A 24070-nucleotide genomic window follows, 5' to 3' on the forward strand; every position below is an offset into this window, starting at 1 on the left:
GAAACCGAATAAAAAATTGGTTGATTTGGTTTCGGTTCAATGTTTTCAAAAAATTGATAATTTTGATTTGGTTTTAGTTAACCATTTAAAAAAATTGGTGGTTAATCAAATTGACCGATATATATACAATAAAATCTAATAAAAAGTTCGGCAGTTTGACACTCTCAGACTGTTGAACTGAGACTTTCAGGTTTCAGGCTTTCAGCCTTTCTCTTCAAAAGGCTGGCAGACTGGCAGCTAGACTGGCGACTGGCAAACAGGCGAACACTGCCAAACTGGTAGTCTCTCTCTTTGTCTCTAATAAGCCTCCTATCTTCGCCGCACCTTTCCAGTTTCTAGTTTCCCTTTTCTTTCCTCTCTAAGACTCTAAGCTTTCTTTGTTACTCTCAGTCTCAGTTATCTTCTTCCCCAACGGATCGACGGCCTCCGACGCTCCGCCCTCTGTCCGAATCATCGATGGCCTTCGACAACCGAGTCATCATCGCCTCCGACAATCGAGTCACCATTGTCAACGTCCGACCAGGCAACCAACTATCTCACTCTCTGTTCTCTCTCTCAAACTCTTCTTCTTCCCCAACGTCCTCCTCTTCTCTCTCAATCTTAGTCACTCATCTCTCTCAATCTCTCAATCTCTCATCTCATCTCAGTCTTAGTTCTGTTCACTCTCAATATGCAAGCAGGAAGGTTTTTTCCATTTTTTTAAAATTTCAATGCATAAAAAAACCAAAAAATTGAACCACAATTAACCGGTCAACTAAATTCCAAACCGGCCTCAAATCCCTTATCGACCGGTTAACCGATTGCATCAGTTCGGTTTCGGATCTCGGTCGGTCTAAAAAATCACGTCACGATTCGATTAATCGAACCGTAAGCACCCCTTGGGCGGAGAGCCATTTCATTTCCACGGATTTAAGGCCGGTTCGGAATTCAAATCCATTCCGATCGCGGGTTCGGGTAAACGTAAGGGACACGTTTACGGTTTACGTTTGGAGCATAGCCGAGTGGTTTAGGTCCGGGATGCCGATTTCCCACCCGACCAGGCGACCGTCGCGGTTGTCACCAGGTCCACATCCTCTGTCAAGAACATCAGTCTAAGTCTAAGACACCGACGTATGTTTCCACCGCCTGCAATTGCTTCTACCAATATTCCCATCGTTTCCTTCAGAACGCATACACAAGCAATCTTCAATCTCAGCCATCCAACTACTGGACCATATTTTCCAAATATCTACCATCATTCACTTATCTTTGACAAGCGATAATCTTACCCGCTAATTACACGGCTGAGATTTACGAACGTATGCTATTACTGTGCGGCTTCTAAATTTATAATAAAAGTTCGTACAAAATAAAAAGGATATTAAAATAATAAAATCGAAATGATTGCGGCGGGGGAATTATGAAGGTCTGAGCTCTCTTTGCTGTTTCGCTGACCTAAAATTGCCTGAGGAACGACGAATTCAACCAAAATCAATCGCGCTGGAAAACAAAGACGAAGGAAATTATAATATATTTCTCTCTCTAGATAAAAAAAAATTAGAATTTGGACAATAAGAATCAGTAACCACTAACTAGGGTTTAGAAAATAATAAAAAGAAGAAAAATTGCTGCCTGTCGGTGGAAAAATGAAAATAGAGCAGCAACACGGAGAAAGATTGTAAGAGATCTCATCTTTTTCTTCTTTCCTTCTTGAACTTAAATTCTTTCTTGCGGAGCCTCATAAGTGATGATCTTGATTTGAGTTAGTTCAGTATATGGCTATCAGCAGATTGTGAGCTTCTGAGAGCTCGTCTTTGCACCGCAATTCTGTATTTTTTTAATAGATTCGATCACATCTAATCACGATAAGTGATTTGTGTCTGTGAAGAACTGAAGCGCCGATCGGTTTGAAAGGTTTCTGTTGTTTACTTTCCGGTATTATGTTGATGACGAGGACGAGTTCTGCTGCAGGGGGAATTGGTGGACTTTGAATCGGAAACGTAATAGTGTTTATATGATTTATTAGCGGCAGACGTCGGTTGAAGTTCGTAGCAGCTTTTGTGCAATGGTGTACTGGAATGTTTGACTCAAAAGGGGAAGCTTTGGAGTTGCATAGCTGGTCTTTCCTTACCGGGTATTTAGTTATGAATTGAGCGGTTTATGCAATTTTATCACCACCGGGTTGACCAGAAGGGAGATAGCTTTAGGTATTTCTTGTACCTAAAACGTCGAATCTTTCCTTTTCTTCTTTTTCCTTAAAAGTTTATGACGTTTTCTTTTTCTGAAATTGTTTGACCAAAGGCATCTCCTAAAGAGGAGCAAACTGGAGCTTGTTTGAAACAACGGATTTAATCAACATATCATTAATAATTTAAATTACTTGGTTAATTTAATTATTTTCATGGATAAATTTTGCCAAAGTTTCAATGGAGTGCAAGCTGTTCTCTTTGAATTTGGTGAAATTTGAACTTCAGTGCGGAGGTGGGAGAGTGGTAAATGAGTATATTCAGGAAAATTGTTAAGTCGCAAAGAAAAATTGTGATCTTTTATAGGGTAATTTGCTATTTCTCTATTTGATGCAATTCGGCATTCCCAGGTCGATGGGCATGGAAATTGATATTGTTCTGTGCCACGAACTCCTCACAGATTGAAATGATCAGAATACACAATAGTTGATTGAAGTTGTTTGGAAGACAATCAAATTGGACTTTTTAGCTGAATGGACTGATTGCGCAACTCCAATAAATGTTGGTTAGAGTGCCACAACTGTACTAGCATTCTAAGGATTTAGGACATAAACTATATTGGGATGGGTTGTCATTGCTCCAAACTCACAGCGTGTTGTTGGGATACACAATTTAAAGGATCAATTCTTGAGGCTCCTGATGTTGGTGAGTAGATTGATTGTTTTATTCTCTCTCTGAGATTAGGGAGAAGAGTAGGTATGATGACTTCCTCCTGTTGTTGCAGAGAATGAGGGGGGAAATCAGGTTGACTTGCCTGTATTCCGTGAATACACTTTAGATCAGCTCAGGTTTGCTACATCTGGCTTTGCTGTAGAGAACATTGTGTCCGAACATGGGGAAAAAGCTCCAAACATTGTCTATAAGGGGAAGCTGGAGAATCAAAGGCGTATTGCTGTCAAGCGCTTTAATAGAATGGCTTGGCCTGATGCTCGACAATTCTTGGTAAACCTTTCTTGATGTCATAAAAGTTTTTCTTATTGGAATTTGGGATTTGTTTTTGACAATATAAATAACAGAATGAGTGACCGCTTTGATCTTTGTTTTCTTGCAAAGTTCCTTTTAATATTTGTCCAAACTGCAAAATAGTACTACTTGAATGCATGCTAAGTTGTATATAATTTCATAAGAAGTAATGAAAATACCAAATGTGGTCCTAGGTTTGAGACACTTGAGCCTTTTGTCCCACCCAAAACATTTAATCTTCTTATTCAACCATAGCACTGTTCAACTTTATGCATGATCTTCCCTTTCCTTTTTTCGCTGGGGGGGGGGTAGAGTTTCCTCAAAGCTGTTTTCTTCTTTGTTTAAAGGGTTGTACTTATCTATCTTTGGTAGATGGACTGTTAATCATATTTTTTTAAGCGAGTTGCCCTCTTCCATGACTACCATTTATTCTGGTGCATTACTTTCAGTTGTCTGGTTTCATTTTTTATGTAACAGCAATATAAAGGCTATTCAGTAACAGATTAAATGGCTAAACCAAATGACTTATTGCTTTATTTTTTTTGTTGAATAAGTTATAAAGGAGTTTTTAAGATGTTTAATGCTTGAAGCTGAAGTTGGGTTGATAATGTTTCCTTTGACTACTTTATTATTATACTATTTTATTCACCAAAATACAAAGCAATAAGTCGTCCAGTTCAGCCACTTCAGCCATTGTCAAATGGCTCCTTAGTTTTCCCCTGTCTATGATGAGGACCAGTGCAGTTTGAAGGAAGATAATAGCAGCACAATTACATATAAGGTGCTGGTGTGGATTGGTCTTTTGGATCCATCTAACATGCTTTCTGTGTGAGGTTTATTAACATTCATATTGTATCCTCTTCCATTGCACTGGTTTAGTATATTAACAATCTATGCTTTGGCTGTAATTTTGAGTCTCTTCCAATACTTTCTAGATATACTTTGATTTTCCATCAATCCGGATCATAACGTGGAAGCTTTCTTTTAAATTTAGGAAGAAGCAAGATCTGTTGGTCAGCTCCGCAACCGTAGATTAGCAAATTTGCTTGGTTGTTGTTGTGAAGGTGATGAAAGATTGTTGGTGGCAGAATATATGCCCAATGATACGCTAGCAAAACACCTATTTCATTGTAAGTCTCTGGTACATGTGGTACTTCATTGTTGACATTGTGTGCCTTTTCAAGCTTTTAGAAGCTTTTTTTTTTTTTGGTTCAGAATTGTCATTTTGTACAATTCAGCCAAAAACAAAATCATTTATCATATTAGTTGAAGGTCAACTTTGAGCTGATGTATTTTCTTGATTTGCTGGTCTCCTATTAGATATTAGGCACATGTGTTTAGTATTTCTATGGGGAACACCTAAATAATTTGAGGTTCTTTTCTGGATTGTAGTATCTCTATTTGTCCTTTTATCCGTACTTTTACATTATAGTAGGAGAGCCAGTTTGTCAGTTTTCCATTTATTCTTACTGTAAAGAATTCATAATAAAAATCGCATTACCTTCACTCTGTTAGTTTATGTTTCTGTGAAATACTCCTGTGTTTAAGATGAAATGGAGAAAAAAATCTCTTTTTTGATTCTTGTGACATTACATTCACTCTTCTAGTTTATATTTTTGTCAAATACTATTTGAGCTTGAGAAGAAATGGAGAATAATCTATTTTCTTGAATCTTGTGCCTTTTTGAAGTCTTCAAATCTGGTTGTATTTGTGTTCCAATGGCTATTTATTCTTCGCCATTTGCTTGTTTTTTTGATAAATAAAATATATGTTTTGAATTTATTTTCTGGGGTCAAATGTTATCGCCATTTTCTTAGTTGATATGCATGTGATTATTTCTCTATTTCATGTACTAGTTTTGATTGCATTTTTTGTCCCAGGGGAAACACAGCCTATGAAATGGGCAATGCGATTAAGAGTGGTTCTACATCTTGCTGAAGCACTTGAATATTGTACAATCAAAGGGCGTGCCCTTTATCATGATCTTAATGCTTACAGAGTTTTATTTGATGATGTGGGTATTGTAATTTGCAGTCTGCCTTTCTGCAGTGAGTTTATTATTTCATTACTCACATTGTTTTCAACATTATATGCCTATTCTCACTATTGTTTTTAGCTAATTTTATTTGATAATGTGCACTTTTTTCCAGATTTCCTTTTATACAGTTATAAAGAGTACTTTATATTTTTTACCTTGTGTATTGCCATTATACAGGATGGTAACCCGAGACTTTCATGCTTTGGCCTGATGAAGAATAGTAGAGATGGAAAAAGTTATAGCACGAACTTGGCATTTACCCCACCTGAGTATCTGAGAACTGGTATGTACCCCTTCTAAACCAGAGATTTTTGCATTCAGAAGTGACACAGACTATAGAGTGCTTTCTTGAATAGTACATGTGGATTTAGGTGAAGCTAGATATAATTTTGCTTTTCTCATGGATTCAACTCTTTTGGTTAATCATGTAGGATAAGTATGGGTTCACCTTTTGTTTATAGTGAAATGTAGGGTAGAAAAAGGTTTAAGAGGCTGTGAGATAGGAGGAAGAAGCAACTTACATAGAGTTAGGCCCAAAGTTTGTTTATGAACAAGTGATTTTTTTCTCACTTGTTACTTGTTCAGTTGTTTGTCACATTCTTAAATTGTATCATCAACTTGAACTTAATTTTTTGTCACCTCCTAAGGTTATATCATGGCTTTGACTTTTTAACCCTAGTAACTAAAGTAAATAGTGAAGCAAAACAAAAACCTTATTTTAGTGTGAACATTATGACCATAAACCAAATTGGTTGATGCGATACAAAGGGAAAATGTCCTACTAGGATAAACATGGTGGGGATTAGAAGGTATGAGCTATTAGAAAGTATGGAGTTTGAGAAGCAGTCAACCTGGAGAAGATTTTTGAAGCTGAAGCAAAAAATCTGCTTTTCGAGAAGACTAGAGTGAAAGGAAAACTCACGCTGAAGATCAGGGAGATGAAGAAGGCCATGGTACTACTGGTAGGGACTGAAGTGGTTGAATGGCTCCAACTTTTTGTGGAGGGTGCACTTCATACTAGCAAAGAGATAGACTGGAAGATCTTGAAGGAAGGGGAAAAGAGGAGGTATATTGCAGAGAGAAGAAGTAATAACAAGGTTAGATTCTTGGCTATTTTGGAGAAAGGAAGAAACAATTGGTCTTTTTTCCTGAAGGAAAAAATGGCTCAATCTGGATGGAGATTAAAGTATCCTGCAGGAGTTCTTGAACTTGAAGAAGGAAGAGAAAATCTTAGAAAAATTTAAAGAAGTGGAGAAATCTACTCTTGAGAAAGAACTGGGTGCAAGGTTTCTGGTAAATGGCTTGGGCGTTTGTAAAATAGCCTACATAGATGAGAAGGAAGATTGAGGAAAGAAATTAGTAGCTGTAGTGAAGAAGAAACCAGGGGATAGGAGGAAAATAGCAACAGCTTTGATTAAAAACTTGAAGTTGAAGGGTCCGGTCTTAATCACTCAGTTTGAGGATTGCAAAGCTTTGATTGACTTGCTGGAGGACAAAGTTGAAGTTAGTGCAATGAACTTTCAGTTAGTTGAGGAAACAATTACAGTTATGAAATGGTCCCCTGTCAAAATTTGAAGGACTTGGAGGTGGTGGATGGAGTCACAATTAGGATTGCTGGTCTACCTTTCCATCTGTGTAAGAGAGAGTTTTTTTAGTCTATCTTTATGTAAGGCTCGACTTGATAGTGTATTCCTGTTAGACCTCCAGTCAGCAGCCATAAGATCGAGTGGAGTTAAACTAGAAGAAGTCCCAAGGAAGATTGAAATTTTCATTGATGATCTTTTCTACTCAGAATGGTTCCTATCCTCCATTGAAGCTTCCTTGTGGAGGGAGTCCAGAAGGGAGGAGGAAGAGAAGGTAGAGGAAGATTACTTATGTGGAAATTAGGGATTGGCTGAGATTTACACATTTTTGGGAGTTCAGGAAAAGAAGAATGCAAAAGGTTTGTTAACAGGGGAAAGCTTTGAGCGTGTAAGACAAGGAAAAATAGAGTGGAGCAGGACCTACACCGAAGCTTTGACAGGTGGAGTAATTACAAGAAAAATGTTCAACAAACATGTGGCTTGGTGGAATTTTTGAATAGTGTTAGGTCAATTGTTTATCCAGTTAGGCCATTGAGAGATGAACCGGGTTCGATAGGTGTGGATCACTTGAGAAGACATGTGAGAGTAGAGTTGGTCAACTTAAAGGCCTCTTTGAATGGGCCCATCTCATTAAAACCCAAGAAGAAAGGGCCTAAGGTTGGGAGCTCTTTAGATCAAGTTGGGCCGAAGTTAGATGAGAGACTGCATGAGCTGTTAAGTGGTCATGGGACTGAGGTTGGGGTGAAGATGGTAGACCATCTTTCAGGTCTACCATCATCATCCAAATCAATTATTGTGTCAAAGAAGGCTGGCTCAAATGAAACAATGTCAGAGAAATTTTCTTGGAGACCAAGGCTAATCTCTTACTCCATGGCTCTTAATCGTACTGATCCAATGTTTGATCGGCAGAAAGAAGATGGAGATGTTTTCAATTTAGAGTGCATGAACTGCAAAGAAGAAAAGGATGAAGGTGAAGTCTTTTCTAGGGAATCCATTATAGCTAGTGTGAAGAGTAGCTCGAAGAAGACTCTGGAACCATGGAAGAGATTGGGAATGGAAGGCAATCCCATGGGTAAGGTGAATGTCTCGACCAAAGACAGAGGTTCTCCTGTCCTAATTCTAGAACAAGGCTAGGGTGTCCGTAGCTTGAGTACAACTTCTACCAACTCAGATGGAAAATATACAAACTTTCCCCGTTCCTCTGGTAGTGCGACATAGCTTGGTTTGGAGGAGATTACTCCAAGTAAATGTCCTCTCCTTCACAATTTAGGTGGAATTGGAGATCTTTCAAGTCTTGGTGATTTTGGTATGATGTGTCATTTTCCTTTATTTCCTCAAGTTTCTTGTGCTAATTCTTCCCCTTCCTTAGTTGTTGTTGTTGTGCCTACTGGTGATGCCATTTCTATTCTACAATTTGCTTGTCCATTTGAGTCGTAGAAAGTAACGAAAGTGTTAGGGGATGTGGAGGCTTTAAAATTTTCTAAGGAAGAAGGGGAAAGGATTTGGAGATTAATAATGCAAACCTTTAGACTTTTGGCAGAGAAGGAATTAGGTGCTAAGTTTGATAAGGAAGAGGAGGGTGATACTCCAAGTCCTGATATTTGGGTAAGGGGAATGGAATGCGAAGGGGAAACTACTGGTGCTAAAAAGTCAAAAAGGAAGAGTAGGAGGAAGAGTCATAAAAGAGAGAGAGTTATAGATCAAGAGAAAAATAAGAAAAGGTTGAAGGAGAGACGCCTAAGAGGAGAAAGAAGAAATTGAGTGAGGTGGAGAAGTTGAGGTTGCATTGGGAGGAAGGGGAAGAAGTGGACTATGTTTGGTCGTCTAGAGGACTAAGTTGGGCATTTGCACAGTCTTGGGGGGCCTCGGGGGGAATTCTTACAACATGAAAAAATGAGGAGTTGGATTGTATAGAAGAATTAATTGGTAACTTTAGGGTTACAATTAAATTAAGGAGAAGAGAGGATGGACTAGAATGGGCTTTAACCAATGTTTATGGACCAAATTTATACATGGAAAGGGAAGAGTTGTGGAAGCAGTTAGTAGCTATAGGGGATTGTGGGAGGATTCCTGGTGTTCAGGAGATGATTTTAATGTCATCAGATTTGTTAATCAAACAAATAACCCCAACCATAGGATCACCTTAAGCATGAGATAAGTTCAATCACTTTGTGAATTCCTTTGCGTTGGGAGAATTTCCAATGTTGCAAGCTAATTTTACTTGGTCTAATTTTCAATAAGAGCCCCTCTATTGTAAGTTAGACAGGTTCTTGTTCTCTTTTAGTTTTTTTTTTTTTTTTTTTGGCCTTTTAGGTTTAAGAAAATGTGGTTGCTACACCCAAATTTTATAAGGAAAGTGAAAGAGTGGTGGGATCAATGGCTTTTAGATGGAAAGGTTACATATTCTATAAGAAGCTACACAAGTTGAAAGCTAGGATAAAAGTTTGGAATAAAGAAGAGTTTGGTAGAATTAAAGAAAGAAAGGAGATTATCATCAAAAGGATTCAAGAGTTAGATGTAGCTGGAGTAGAGAGAAGATTGAGGGTAGAAGAAAGAGAAGAGAGATGGGAGTTGAAACATGACCTGGAGGAAATCCTTAGAAAGGAAGAGATAAGTTGGAGGAAAAATCAAGATGTAATTGGTTGAAGGAAATGGTAATACAAGGTTCTTTTACAATTTGGCCAATGGAAGGAAGAGGAAGAATAATGTATCAAGTTTGGAATGGAATGGAGTAGTGCTTACAAGAGAGGAAGATATTGCAAGCAACGGCCTTTGTGAAACATTTTAAATCCATTTGTGATAGTCCTAATAGAGTGAGCAAGGTTCAAAATATCAATACAGGGCAATATGCCGGTAGGGCTTATCGGCCTGTACCGGTACTGTTTTTGTTTTTTATTATTTTTTTGAATCTGGTTCAGAGGGGCCGGTCTACCCCCTGAACCACTTGCTGACCCAAAACACCCCTTGTAGGGGCGTATTGGGAAGGCTCCGATATGATACATATCGGCCGATACGGGCAGATACGTGATGATATTTTGAACCTTGAGAGTGAGTGAGACTTAATTGATTTTGAGTGGCAGGCTGGAAAGAGGGAGTTGTTAGATCCCTTAGAGAGATCTTTTGATGTTTAGAAAATAAAAGATGCCTTATTCTCTATGGAAAGATTAAAAGCCCTAGGTCCAAATAGATTCACTATGGCCTTTTACCAAGATTGTTGGGATATACTAGGTGGTGACTTGGTGGAGGTATTCTCGGAATTCTTTGAAAGAGGCGAAATCAATTCTGGTGCAAATGCTACTTTTGTAGCTTTGATCCCAATATAAAACCATCTCTGAAGTTCTTTCTTTGAGAATCAGAAAAGTCTTCCCCTCCTTAATTTCTCCGAATCAAGGGGCTTTTGTGTTAGGGAGACAAATCATTGATCATATCCTAATTGCCAATGGGCGTGTAGGTTACAGGAGAAGAAAAGGAGAGAAGGGTCTGAGATGTAAACTTGACCTAGAAAAGGCATATGATTTGGTGACTAGGATTTTTTGCTAGAAGTTTTGTGGAACAAAGGTTTTGGAGGGAGATGGTGTAAATGGATTAAGGGATGTATCATTACTTGTCACTATTCTGTCTTGGTACATGGTATAGCTAGGGATTTCTTTCTTGCTAAGAGGTCCTTAGACAAGGAGACCCTATATCTCCTTTCCTTCACCTTGATAATGGACGTTTTGAGTGTCTTGATTTTCAGGGTTGACTCAAGGAATTCAATCAGAGATTTGAGAGTTAGGAGGCAAGAAGTGATTGTCACTCACAATATGTAGATGATATCATACTTTTTTGTGAAGGGGGACCCAGAGGTTGTGATTGTTAGTGACAGCATTTTGAGAGGGTCTCCTTTTGGTAAGAGCGGAATTCCTAGCAGCAGTTTATGGTGTGGGAAAGCCAAAGAAATGGGTAGTGGGAGTTTAGTCTTTCCAAAATATTTTTTAAGCTGAGACAACTTGGTTTCAGGGTGTTATTGGGGTGCCAAAATGGGGCAGTTGTTGTTTTGGGCCCATAAACAGCTGCAAGCTACACTTCCCAAGGTTCCCCCAACCCTGATCTCCCCTGACAGCTTCTTAAGATCTTCTTTGTAAGTTTTGTGTTTGATAGATTCTTTGTAAGTTATGATAACATATACTTGATGATCCTGCATACCATGTTTTTGTTAAGTATTGGCTCCATTGATGACATGGACAAGGTGATTCTGGAGTTAATAATTTTGCAATAATCTTAAAGTGATATGCTTATTGGAAGGGTTGATTCCAAAGACATGACAGTAACACCCTTTAGTGTTTGAATGCTACTTCTTTTAATTTATGTTGCTTTTGGATGCACTTAGCTTGGCACTTGTTAAGTACTTCGCTTCCTGATAAACTGCCAGACAGACGTGGCTTTAGATACTTGCTCCTCAGGCTTGACATAATGATGGAACCTTTTAGATTTACAGTTGCATGTATCATATTGCTTTTAATTAGTTTATTATAGAAGTACAACCTATTCTCCTGCTGTCAAATCCTGTAGTTGATGATTCTCTTTGTTCTATGTGGGCCATTTGGAAGGAATGTAACAGGATGACTTCTGATGGTACCTCTTCTCCACTCTTAAGGATATGTAGTAACATATGCTATACTGGTTTCTTCTTTAAGAGAATTCCAAAATATGATGAGGTTTAGTTTGATTTCTTTTTTTGTTTGGGTGGGGTGGGGGGGGGTTGGAAATCTACTACATGTACTCCATGTTTTTTTAATCTTCTCAGATTGCCTTGTTTTCTTTGAGGATGCCTTATCCTCTTTTGCCTCTGTACATAATAATGGGAGATTTTTGTTATTTGAAACCAGTTCTAGAAGAATGAGTTGTGTTGTCAGTTTGTTGAGTGTTTTTTTTTTTTGGCCATTTTTCCCCATCACATGACTTTAAATCATTCCTCAATTTGCCTTTAAAACTGCTCTGTTTTGCTTAACATCCCTGTTGGTGGTCGTATACTGTTGATGGAATCACTGATTATGCAAGATAACCCAATGATATAAAAATTTTCAAATTAATTAAGAAAATCTTTTGATTAATAAAAAATGTCTTGCCTCTATTTCATCAAGGCTCTGCTATTCTCCTCACCCTTCACGGCAGAGTTTCTGTGCTGCGACTGCTGTCCCTGTCCAGTTCTGCAATGTTGCTTCCTGGTATCAGAAAGTTGAATGACTTGACAGCTACCTTGTCAATTGTAAATATTGCTTTTCTATCCTTTCTGAGAAAAGAGGGGAAAAGTTGCTTCCTGATTCAGTGTATAAATTTTCAAACAAAAAGGGTAAATTACAGATAGGTACCCTGTACTTCAGGGGTAGTGACGGATAGGTACCCCAAACTTTTAAATGCAACACTTAGAGTACCTCGAACTTCTAGAGATAGACACCCTGGTCCAATGCCATTAATCCATGTCACTGTGTGCAATGAAATTACCAAAATGCCCACATATATTTTGAACACCTGTCTAGCTTTATCTCATGCAACAACTACTATACAGCTACTCCAACAACAAAGCGACTTCTTTTACTCTATTTTATTATTATTATTAATCACCAGGTTTATCCCAAACACTTAGAAAGAAGGGTAGTTTTGGGATTTTGGAATGTTTAAACTTTAAAGTCACACATGACTTCACATACTGCAGATAATTGATGAAGTACTAACAGTTGGACTGGGATATCTATTTATGGGAGTTGGGGGTACTGAAGTGTTGCATTTGAAAGTTCAGGATGCCTATCTGTCACCTATCTGTAATTTACCCAAAAAAGAAAAAGATTAAGAAGAGTCCTCTGTGTGCAATTACCTAGTATTCTTTTATCTGATACTATGCACTGCTATTGCTATTTATAGCTATTTGTTAATTCATGTGATATCAGTATGACAGCATACTTGACCAATCTAACTAGTGGAATATTTAATTAGCTAGCTCTTATGTTTTATGTTATCAAAGTTGTCTTTCAAATTGTTTATGTGATTTTAACCTGTTGTCTTTATTCTGCAGGAAGAGTAACACCTGAAAGTGTAATATATAGCTTTGGCACCCTTTTGCTCGATCTTCTCAGTGGAAAACATATACCTCCCAGCCATGTAAGTTTTTAGTTCCTTCCTTAATGAGGCCATTCTGATAAAGCATATAAAAAACAATGGATCAATGAGTAGATGGATGCTGGGATATCCTCTTTTCCATCTTTTCATAATAGATGGCTCTGAAATTGACATCAGTGTTCTAATTTTGAAAGGTGTGGGAGGTGTATGCCCAGACCTCCAGGCAAGGTGCCCTCAAAATTCCCTGAAGTGTACTCTTTAGAGTCAGCAAAGGTTCAAGAGGCATATGCTTTCATATGCCTTTTGCATGAGGCGTGCTAGAGGTGTACACCTCATGCAAAAAGACTGAAAATAAAAAAGAAGAAAAGAAAGGAAAGAAAAGGAAAAAAAGGGAAAGTAAAAAGAAAGAAAAGAAAAGGGAAGGAAAAAGAAGGGGAAAGAAAGTTTGGGTGGGGGCTCTGCCCCCAGACCCCCTTGGCTGGGGGAGGGGGTGTCTTGCTCCACTCCAGCTCACTCACCTCCGCTTCAACAAGACCCCCCCCCCCCTTTCAGCTAGTGTTACACTATTATGTATCTTCATTCTTCTTAATATAAAACATCTTTAATAAAAAAAAAATTCCCCTTCCTCTTCTTCCTCATCCCCCTCTTAAGGATTCTTATGCCTCTTATGTTCTGAACTACACTTCATGCCTCCAGGTAGTGGAATGCCTTGCGTCATGTCTCTGCATTTAGAACATTCATTGACATTACTGGGTGCAATATTTAAATATGCACTGTTAGGCAGTTGGGTAACCATCTGATGTAGCTTGAAGAGATGAGAGGTTATCAGATGAGCCTGGGATTCATGTCCTGCAGATGCTCAAAGTACACAATTCCTTTTAGACTGCCTGTTTTGTGGCCTTTGAGCACTGCAAGCATGAGCCTGAGTATTTTGATTTATGTAGCTTGATTGCATTGAGGTGCATCAATTATGTGGCAAACCTGGATTGGAGAAAGAATGCTGGAGTTTGGACTTTCTTTTGGGGATATTTTCAGTAAGTGGTTCTATTTTATTTGGTCAGATGGTGATTCCTTTTTTTTATTGATGTGGCACTTCCAAAGATATGGTTTTTTGTTTGTTGTTGGCTTTTGCCAATTATCATCATTTTTTTGCACTCTAGTCAAAAGTTTTGTTACATGGGTTCAGATGTGGTTGTTGTATGTGGATATGTGTCCAGAAGTCATATCCATCTGATCCTGAACTCTTGGGATAGAGGGACTTGTCTAAGATTGGTTTGTTCATAGGTGATGGGTATGTAATGACATTATATGATGAGCAACAAATATTTAATTTCCAATCATGCAAACAAGCTACTTATATTTTAACCAATGTTTTAAGAGGTCAAAGGCAGGGGTGACACATAAATCTTGAGGCACTTTGAGGTATAAAATTGAGCTCAGGCTTAATCCCAACTATTTGGTATTTAGAAGTATCAGCCTCAATAACCCATAAATAAATAGAAATTTCTATGTAATCCTGTATAGCTAATTTGGTAGACTAATGGTCTGAATTTACTTTTTCGGAACCTACAATTCTGTCTTTGATTGGCATTATACACTATTAGCAGACTTCATTTATCAAATTACTGAAATTTTATATAGAAGCTACTCCTTATCATTTACAAATTACAATTTCAAGTACACACTTAATCAATTTAGCTTGGGTGTAAATTTAAGATAATATTTCACATTGTTTTATCTATTTATCTACAATAAAAGTAATACTCTCAAATCCTCAACACCCCGCATCTAATAGACAATACCACATCAATTAGATTGCATAATTTTAGTCTTTTAAAAAACTTATTACCAATATATTCATGAAAAACTATACTAACAGTGCAATATAACTTATCTTATTCAAGCAAATACCTATGGTATTAACACAGTCAACTTTGATAAGAAACAACTTCAATCACATTAGCATGTATTCTATGCAATTCTGTCAACACATTATCCCTTTCTATTTCACTTAAATGTTTATATAGAACTGAAGAAGAAGAATATGAAAGAAGGCAATCCCCTATTCTCATCTTATAGATGAGAGAGATCATCATTTGGTAATGGACCTTTTCAGAGAGAACATCTTTCAACATTTCCAATTGAGTCTGCTGCTATGTACCTTTTACCTGAATTCAATCTCCTCTGATTGCCAATCTGTTTTCTAGTTTGAAAGAGACTGCATGAAGTTCTCTCCTATTTAACATTCTTGTTCTCACTCAAACAAAAGTCCTAAGCCCCAAAACTTGGATTCTGTTTGCCTTTGTTTTCCACTCTTTAACTTCTCCAATTACTATTTCACCCTTTAAAATCCTAATCTAATGGCGTTGATTTCTTTTTACAGGTCCACCAGTTGAGGCATGCACCTCACACAAAACAAGCCTCAAGCCAAAGGTGCATGCCTCACGTAATTTGAGGCTTAAGCCTTGCATACAGTCCAAAAGGCTATTAAGACAAGGTGAATTGGCTCTGTCTTGCCTTGAGGAATAAGCCTTTTTGCCCAACCTCACAGCCTTTTAAGCCCATGATTTTAACTGAGATAGGCTTATAAATATCCATAATCTATAAAAAAATGTAAATTACAAGAAAATGCAATGTAGTTGTGAAAAAACTATATTTAAAATCCATATAGAATGAAGTTAAAGGGGGATTCCTGTTTGAACATTGCATAAGTTAAAGTTTCAACCTCTAATTGCAATACTTCCTTGACATTCTATTTTGTGTTACTTACATGGATATTTTATATCAGGCTCTAGACCTGATACGGGACAGGAATATTCAGATGCTAACTGATTCCTGCTTGGAAGGACAATTTTCAAATGATGATGGGACTGAGTTAGTACGCTTAGCATCCCGTTGTCTTCAAGTTGAGCCCCGAGAAAGACCAAATCTCAAGTCATTAGTGGCTGCTTTGACTCCTCTTCAGAAAGAAACTGAGGTCATATTCTCTTCTCTTTCTTAGGTAGTATAGCGTTTTATTCTTTCTAGCAACTAGGGATTTAGCAATTTGGCTGCTTTCTCTGCAGATTATGACCATTCTATTTGTTTTCCTTGATCTTTATTTTTTCCTCTGTCTCCTCTCCACGTTGTTTTGTCGAAACTCAATGTGTGACAACTTTGCACACTACAATACAACGTGTATGATAGCCCTCAGGTTTCAGGATGCTGTTCAATTTTGAGGGTTTTTGCTCTATTGCTTGATATATCATGCATTTTTTTTTCTTTTTTTAGTATGTTTATTGCTTAACTTATGAGTCATGCTTCAATTGTTTAATGAGATAATGCAAGTGGTTTTTGTAAAGGGTACAATCTTCCTGTGGTGATACTGGAATGCACTTGTTATGATGGTCCATTATGAATTCTTGATCCGCCAAGTCAAGTTCAACCACTAACTTGTGTAACTCACCAATCATGCCCCTTTGGGTAGGGGTGCTCATGGTTTGGTTAATCGCACCATGGGCCTTTTTTTTTTTCAAACCGAACTGGTGGTACCGGTTTTCCAAAAACCAGTAACTGAAACTGAACCGAAGCCGATCGGTTTGGTTAACTGCCAGTTCAGTTCATCGGTTTTTGGTTTTTCAATTTCATAATATTATATATAATTAATATTAAATATTATATTATAAATAATAAATAATAAATAATAAATAATATATTATATGTTTATAATATATAATACATATATATTCATTTATAATATAGATAATATAAAATATATATAAAATATATATAATATACATAAATATATACAAATATATGTTTACCAGTTGGTTTTTTCAGTTTTTCTTGCTCACCCCTACCTTTGGGGGTCACACAGTTTGTTGCTGGTTGGATCCCTTGATCAGCCAAGTCAAAGGCTGATATTCTTCAGAGTACATCTTTGGTTTTTTCCTACTTGTATCAAGTAGAAAACTTTTCTATGTTTGGCTTTTTTATAGTTACAAAAAAATTGAATTGGACTTCTAAGTTTATTGTGCATAAAACAAGGGGAAAGTTGTCTCCAGTGAAGTTACCATGACTTTGTTCACTTTATGAAATGACATAGTAAAAGAGAAGGCTGGTATTCTGTTAACATTTGGCTTTAGAAACAAAGTTGGATTTGGCCAAGAAAGGCCTAGGTAAGTGATATCTATTTGCAAAGTGTTATTCCATTGACCTGAACTGAATCTGGGTCTAAAGAAGCCCCAGCCAAAAAATTTCCAAGTTCAAGTGGAGTGGGAGTCTCTGGAATATATGTTTTGATGCTACATCATCCATATATATGCATGGGCAAATATATAAATATGCCTACTCCTGTTTATGAGAAGAAGCCTCTTTCCTATACAAACCCAGGCATGTGTGTGCACATATGCAGACTATGTACATAACAATTTATTGGTTTGTATTAAGGATGGTGGCCCAGAACATAGTTATTGATTAATAGGCACACATTTGAATACCAAGAATGGTTAATGGAACTGATTTGGTTACCAATTGAACTTGAACTTTGAGGTTTATCTTTTCAATCAAAGTATATATTCTGCAGGTTCCATCTCATGTTTTGATGGGTATTCCTCATGCTGCTGCATTCTCACCTCTATCCCCACTTGGTGAAGCTTGCTCTAGAATGGATCTGACTGCCATTCATGAGATTTTAGAAAAGACTGGGTATAAAGATGACGAGGGAACAACAAATGAGGTTTGTGCCCAATATCTCAATCTCATATTTAGTAACATATTTATTTAAGTTTCATTCCCCAGTTATAGTCATTAATTTATAGGTAGTCTAGTGGTTGCTTTTCATGAACTCTTATTTGAAGTTACAAGTTTCAAGGGCTTCAGAGTTTTGCTATGAAAATGGCAGATCTTGATTTATGTGGCAATCCCAAAATAAGTGTAATGATGCTTAACTAATGATTTTTGCTATTTGCCTTAAAATTTAGAAGAATTTATTGAATGTCATCTTAACATAATTTGGAGCTCTTCCTTGCCTGCTTGCAAATGCATTTTCTACTATTTTTAAGTCAAAGAGTGGAATGGTTTGAATCTTGTATTATTGCTATTTATTTGGTAGCTAGCTGGTTGAGTGTCTTGAAAAATAATCAACTGTTCTGCTGGCTTATGTTATCGTAAACTTTGTTGCATGTATTTTTTTCGTATTCAGATTCATTATTAGCAATCTGCTGCCTTAATTTCTTATTCTCACTAGGGGTGATCATGGGCCAGGCCAGGCCAGGCCGGATTTCTGGGCCTATGACTTTAAAACACATTATATTAAACATCTACAGTATTTTATATGACATTTCATATTTGCATAAAATATATATTATACTTTATATAATATTCAATATTATATTTGATATAGGTGCATTGCAGGCTCCAGACTATAAATGGTCGCCCCTAGTTCTCATGTGTTTTCTTGAAAATTTGTTTTCATGCATTAATTCCCATTTTTCTGCTAAGCCTAACACTCTCACCCCCTGCTTATAATATTAAATCATGGTCATATGGTGAATGTGAAACTTATATAGTCACCTTAGATTCAGAAGGTTATTTTGTATTCTCTTTCCTCACAAATTTTCCACAGCTGTCATTCCAAATGTGGACCAACCAAATGCAAGAAACATTGAACTCAAAGAAAAAGGGTGATACTGCTTTCCGACACAAGGACTTCAGAGTTGCAATTGAATGCTACAGCCAGGTTGGCTTCTGTTTACCACCCTTTCTTCTATTGGACCATTATATTTTACTCTATCCCGCACAACCTCTTTAAAGAAACCCACTTTTTTTTATTGGTAACAATATCAAGAATTTCATTAATTAAAAGCAATCAAGTGCAACAAGAGGTTGTGAGTGTACATATAAAAAGAGACTTTGTGAGCATAGCCCTACAACCTCACCCCATCATCAACTACTTATTACATTTGGGTCCAAAATAATTTTGCCTTTTAAATCCCTATTTAGCCAAACTATCAGTCACACAATTAGCCAATCTGTGTACCCATTGGACTTCTAGCTGCATGGCTCTTGAGAACCATCTAAAGCACCTGATTTCATATCTGTAGTTTCATACAAGATATAACTCTACTACTCTTCATTAACCAACTGAAAACCACTTTGGAATCAGCTTCGATAATCTATCTTTCAGCCCACATTTCCTTGGCTTTTTGCACCCTAAATGTTGCTGCCAAAAGTTCTGCCTGACTGAATCTCCTTGACCTATTGGACCTGAGTGCAATTCTAGTAACCCATTCTCATCCCTTATTGAGGTCCTTTTAATTTTTGGTTTTTAATTCCTGGAAAAACTATCCAATGTGAAACCTGAGAACAGATCCATTGTCTTCACCCAGTGTGCTACCCTCACTATAATACTTTCAATCCCTTCTTTTATCTTTCCCCTTAAAAATTCTTGCACTCCTTTCCTCCTGCAAGGTCCAATCACAACAGCTCTTGTGCATGAGAAACCCACATTTTAAGAAACTCTTGATGCATCGTTCTCATTTATCTAAATTTCTGAGTACTACTCTTCCATCTTTATCTCTGAAAATTTGGCAAAGGTAATGTGAAAAAGTGAAAAAATTTGATGCATTTATTTCTAAAATAGAGAACCACTATGGGAAAGAAAAAAAGCACAAAGATGACAGTCCTTATTGGATGGAGTAGCTCTTTAATACCTGTTGTTGCTTATTCCAATTAACGAGTGATTATCTTGTTGCAAAACTTGATTGGTCCAAAAGCATAGTTTAAGGCCATTTCATATTTAGATTTGTGGTTTTCCTTTTATTTTCTTTCTTTTTTATTTTGGTGGGGGGTGGTAGGTGGGCAATGTTATTGCATGTTTACTTTAGAGGAACTCCATCCTAGGAAAGATTCTGAAATGTTTACTTTAGATAACCGGACCAGACCGGTTGAACTGTGACCCCTGCCTATATCCAGTTCAGTCATACCCTAGAAGCCAGAATAGGTAGACAACCACCCAAAGCAAGCTGACCAGATGGTTTAACCAGAAAACTGGTGAATCGGTCCCAGTTTCCTATAACCACCTAGGTCTCAAATGTGTGGAATTTTCAAAATGCAAATGACAAGATTTGAATCCATGACCTTTTTACCATGCATAGTACCATGTTACCATTAATCCACTTCATTATTTGCGTCCATTTATGAGTCTTTAAGGTATATATTACATTAATGCACATGTATTTTAAAGAAAATGTAAGTTAGGAGTTTTGAACCCTAGTCAATTACTTTAAAAATCAAAGAACCAATCATCTTTCACTACATCCAAACATAACATTATTTGTATAATATATTATTTAATATTTATATATGTATATGCCACGCTTATAATGGTTTGACTGCGGTTGAACCTCTGACCTGTGAACCTCCCCCCTTTCCGGTTCTATGTCCGGTCTGGTTCTTTGAACATTGGTTATCTCAGACTTCAAAGTGCTCCTCTCTCCCCCCTTCTCTTGGATTTTACTGAATGATCTAGTAGTTTAATAATGACCTAATCAGATTATTACAAATTTCATTATTTTCAACAATTGTAAAATGTATTGCCACAGTCCAGGGGCAAAATGAGAAAGAAAACGAGGCACAATGGTTAGTTGTTTAACTTTTCTGATTATAATGATTCCTTAGACTGGAATGATTTGTAGCTAGCCACTAGACACTCCATGTTTACAAGGTGTCAAGGTATACTTATCTCCAAGGTCTACCCAGTGCGTATTTCATATGTGCTTTACATGATAGTCTTTATTGCAATTCGAGCATGAGAACTTCTTATCATAGAGCTAATAGTTTTCACATTTTGCAGTTCATTGACGCTGGAAGCATGGTTTCTCCAACAGTTTATGCCCGTCGTAGTCTGTCTTATCTGATGAGCGACATGCCCAATGAGGCACTTGCTGATGCAAGACAAGCACAAGTTATATCCCCTGGGTGGCATACAGCATCCTATCTTCAAGCAGCTGTATTGTTCACACTTAATATGAACAATGAAGCATATGCAGCGCTTAGAGATGGTTCGGCCCTTGAAGCCAAAAGTAATGCTGCTCTCGGACAATAAGTCTAGAAATTCCTTCACTTATGACTGGCTTCTTCTGAAGTTAAGCTACAAGGCATCTGAACATTCAGGGCAGTATGATAAAGCTTCATCCTATTTTGAAATCCAGTGATAAAATGAGGGAAAAAAAAAAGAATTAGTTGCCCTATATTTTCATTGTGCATGAAGGGAAGCTTTTAAATGATTCTCTGGCCTTCTTGCCAAATGGTCAATGGGTTTTGGTCTGTTAAATGATGGTAAAGGGGGGCTCACTTTTTATTAATTCTTTTTCCCATCTGGTAGATTATCCCTCACAAGAGTTGACCAAAGAATTTCAGATATGAGAAAAGAATTATCGCATATTTAAAGGGGTGCTATTGCAACATGTTAGGTTTGTAGAAGGATATGAATGATGCTTTACAGAACAGATGGGGGACAAGATTTGTTAGAAACTTGTAATTTCTGTACAGCAACTGGTTCTGGTTTGATTTGCTATGTGAAAATGGGTGTATTCTGGTGTTTTCTTTATTGTGTTTACTTTTTTGAGTCATTGGTTAGAGTTTATCATTCATTTTCTGTTTAAAATTACTTAAAATTATACCGATATAGGACAAGCGATTAACTTGCCAAAAAGAAATAGGACAAGCAATTATGATCATAAACTGTTGATTGTGGAGTCTGTACTACAGAACTAGCACCACTAAAGAGGCTAGTCAATGTTGACTAAAGGTTCGCTACTAATGCATTCAAGCATGTTAGACTCATAATTATTATGAAGAAGTACGGACACATTCAATGCAGATTTTTTATTTCCAACCGCCTGGCATCAATTTCGATCTGGCCTATAAATTTTGATCCGGGGCTGGACCTTCTTTCTCCTTAATTATTAATAATTTGTTATAAAATCACGAAGTAGAAATCTGAAAAGGGTTATGAGTCATATCAACTGTCATATTAAAACGCGAGAATGATGGTTCAGCCCGGGGTCAGAATTTATAGGCTCAAAGTACTGTCAGAGTAGGTGCCAGTTCGGAATTGAATGTGAGTTGATCTTTTGAATGTTTATAGCTCTGCAGTGGAAATAAAAAATCTGCATCGGATAAACCCGTACTTTTTCATATTAAAATTATAGGTTGATAGGATCTCCGACTCGTGTATCAGAGACCCAAATCCGGCTGCCAAAAACACATGGAGGGTGATGTTACATATTTAGTGGTTTAGTAATTGTGGTTAATGAGTTTGTGGGATGTTATGTGTGTGAGTGAATATACGGCGTAGGTTAATGGTTTAGTGGTTTGTTGATTACTTGAATGATAAATAAAAAAGTAATAGGGGTACAACTTGGGTGGGTCCAACCCGAGGGCGGGCTGACCGATCCAGCAGCGCTTAAGATTTTAGTCCTTCGGTTGGGTTGGCCCCAGGACTTCGGGTTTTATTATTTTTCGGATTGGGCCTGGCCCATATCCCCAAAGGCCAAAGCCGGCCTAACAAGTGACTACACACATTCATGCATCTCTCTCTCTCACAGGGGCTCATTTACCATTTTTAGCTTGTCTAGGGCTCATTTACCACTTTGAGCTTGTCTCAGGCATGACCTCAAGTGCATCAAATTGTGAGTTGGGCCTAGGTTGGGAACATCGGGTTTGATCTCAGGTTTGGTTTGAGTTTGGGGCTTTGGGCCTTCAAGTCTAAAAGTTATTTTTCTAGGACTAAACTGCCCCTTCTTAAAATCCTATCCATAAGCTCCATTATGTTCTCCTGCACTCTTCACTCTTTGGTTCTCAGTTCACCTTTTATTACCAAAACAACTCTTTAGTTCTCACTACATCAGCCTAGGGGTGCAATTGAGCCGAGCTGAGCCAAACTTTGACATGTCTTGTCTCAGGTCAACTAAAATACTATTAGGTTTGAGCTCGAGTTCGGCTTGAAAGCTCAAAAATATATAGATTTTTATATTATATTATATACTTATAAATTGAACTAGGCTTGCAAGTTTTCAAGCCAAACTTGTCCTAAGATTCAAGTTCGATTTGAACTTGAACTGAACCTAATCGAACTCGAGCCCAAAGATCAGTTTGATTGCACCCGTTCTCCAGCCCTCTCTTCTGAGTCTTCTCTCCCAAAGACTAATATATTGCAAGAATTGTTTTATAATGAAGGTTAGAAGTTGATGTCCATGCCTTTGGTGGGTCTTTCATTGTGAAATGCTTTTCTTCTTCATGTTATACTTTATACCTATATTTACCCGAACATTTCCATATGTTTTCCATGAGGTAGTGTGAATATTATCTTAGCTCTTAATGTCTTCTATAATTTGATTCTAAAATTGTTGCCATGTAATTTAATGAGAATATCGTCATACCTGATTAATATTTGATTCCATATAAATCTAAAGCGGGATAATTGAGAACACTAAAGATAAGGATTTGAACTTGCTACAGAATTAAATTTGTTCAAGAATTTGCAAATTTGACCACCCTACACCTCTCTCTCCAACTCACGCCTACTCTCTACTCTTTGGGTTTTTCTGAATCTGAGACTTTGGTAGTGTTCCAAGGTTCTAGCCTTTCGAAATCTTGACCAAAATACATAAGACTTAATATATGGAAGCACATTTAAATGATAATGCAGAAACTCCTATTTGAGTTCCCATTGATCTGGTTTAGGGGTGCATCCACAGATTGTGCATGATTATTCTCTTGTGGGAATTATTTGGACCGATCTAGCTACTAAGGTGTGGAAGGAGGTAAGTAAATTAAAAATCTTAATTCAGGTACTTATCACATCTTACTGACCATGAATAACTTGAATCTCTCTTTGGGAGATCTTGATTTCCAGATCCTAAGACACCAAATCGAAAGGGAAAGAATGACCATATTTACATTCTTAGTTACACCTAGTTATAGAGATTCCATAGCTTCCTAATATAAAGAACTCAAAGAATGAGATAACTGAGAGGCTTTTTTTAATAAAATGGGAATGAGTCCTACATATAATATAGGAATACATTATGATCAAAAACATTCAAAGCTTTCTATTCAAGTCTCAAAGTTGAGCAATGGTTTACTTCGGTTGGCTACCCATAAACCAATGGCAGATCATG

At 37.3% G+C, this 24070-nt stretch overlaps 1 protein-coding gene across 10 annotated transcripts; it reads left to right on the top strand.

Annotated features, from left to right (window-relative positions):
* Window positions 1–1392: 1392 nt before the first annotated feature.
* On the top strand, window positions 1393–21495 carry LOC104608697 (serine/threonine-protein kinase BSK3-like). Of its 10 annotated transcripts, none has more exons than XM_010274749.3 (13): window positions 1393–1657; window positions 1868–2186; window positions 2576–2870; window positions 2950–3167; window positions 4183–4318; window positions 5069–5202; window positions 5404–5509; window positions 12862–12947; window positions 13850–13939; window positions 15694–15882; window positions 17470–17622; window positions 18511–18624; window positions 20740–21495. In XM_010274749.3, the coding sequence occupies exons 3-13, from the start codon at window positions 2789–2791 to the stop codon at window positions 20989–20991; spliced, it is 1560 nt and encodes a 519-aa protein (XP_010273051.1). In that variant the 5' UTR covers window positions 1393–1657; window positions 1868–2186; window positions 2576–2788; the 3' UTR covers window positions 20992–21495. The 10 variants fall into 10 exon arrangements, with proteins under 10 accessions (XP_010273051.1, XP_010273052.1, XP_088745985.1 ...); XM_010274750.3 differs by having other exon boundaries at window positions 1951–2186; XM_088889859.1 differs by having other exon boundaries at window positions 1393–2186.
* Window positions 21496–24070: the final 2575 nt, after the last annotated feature.

This window comes from Nelumbo nucifera, chromosome 6 (genome assembly GCF_055504915.1).
Source record: "Nelumbo nucifera cultivar China Antique chromosome 6, China Antique-T2T, whole genome shotgun sequence".
Taxonomy (NCBI): Eukaryota; Viridiplantae; Streptophyta; class Magnoliopsida; order Proteales; family Nelumbonaceae; genus Nelumbo; species Nelumbo nucifera.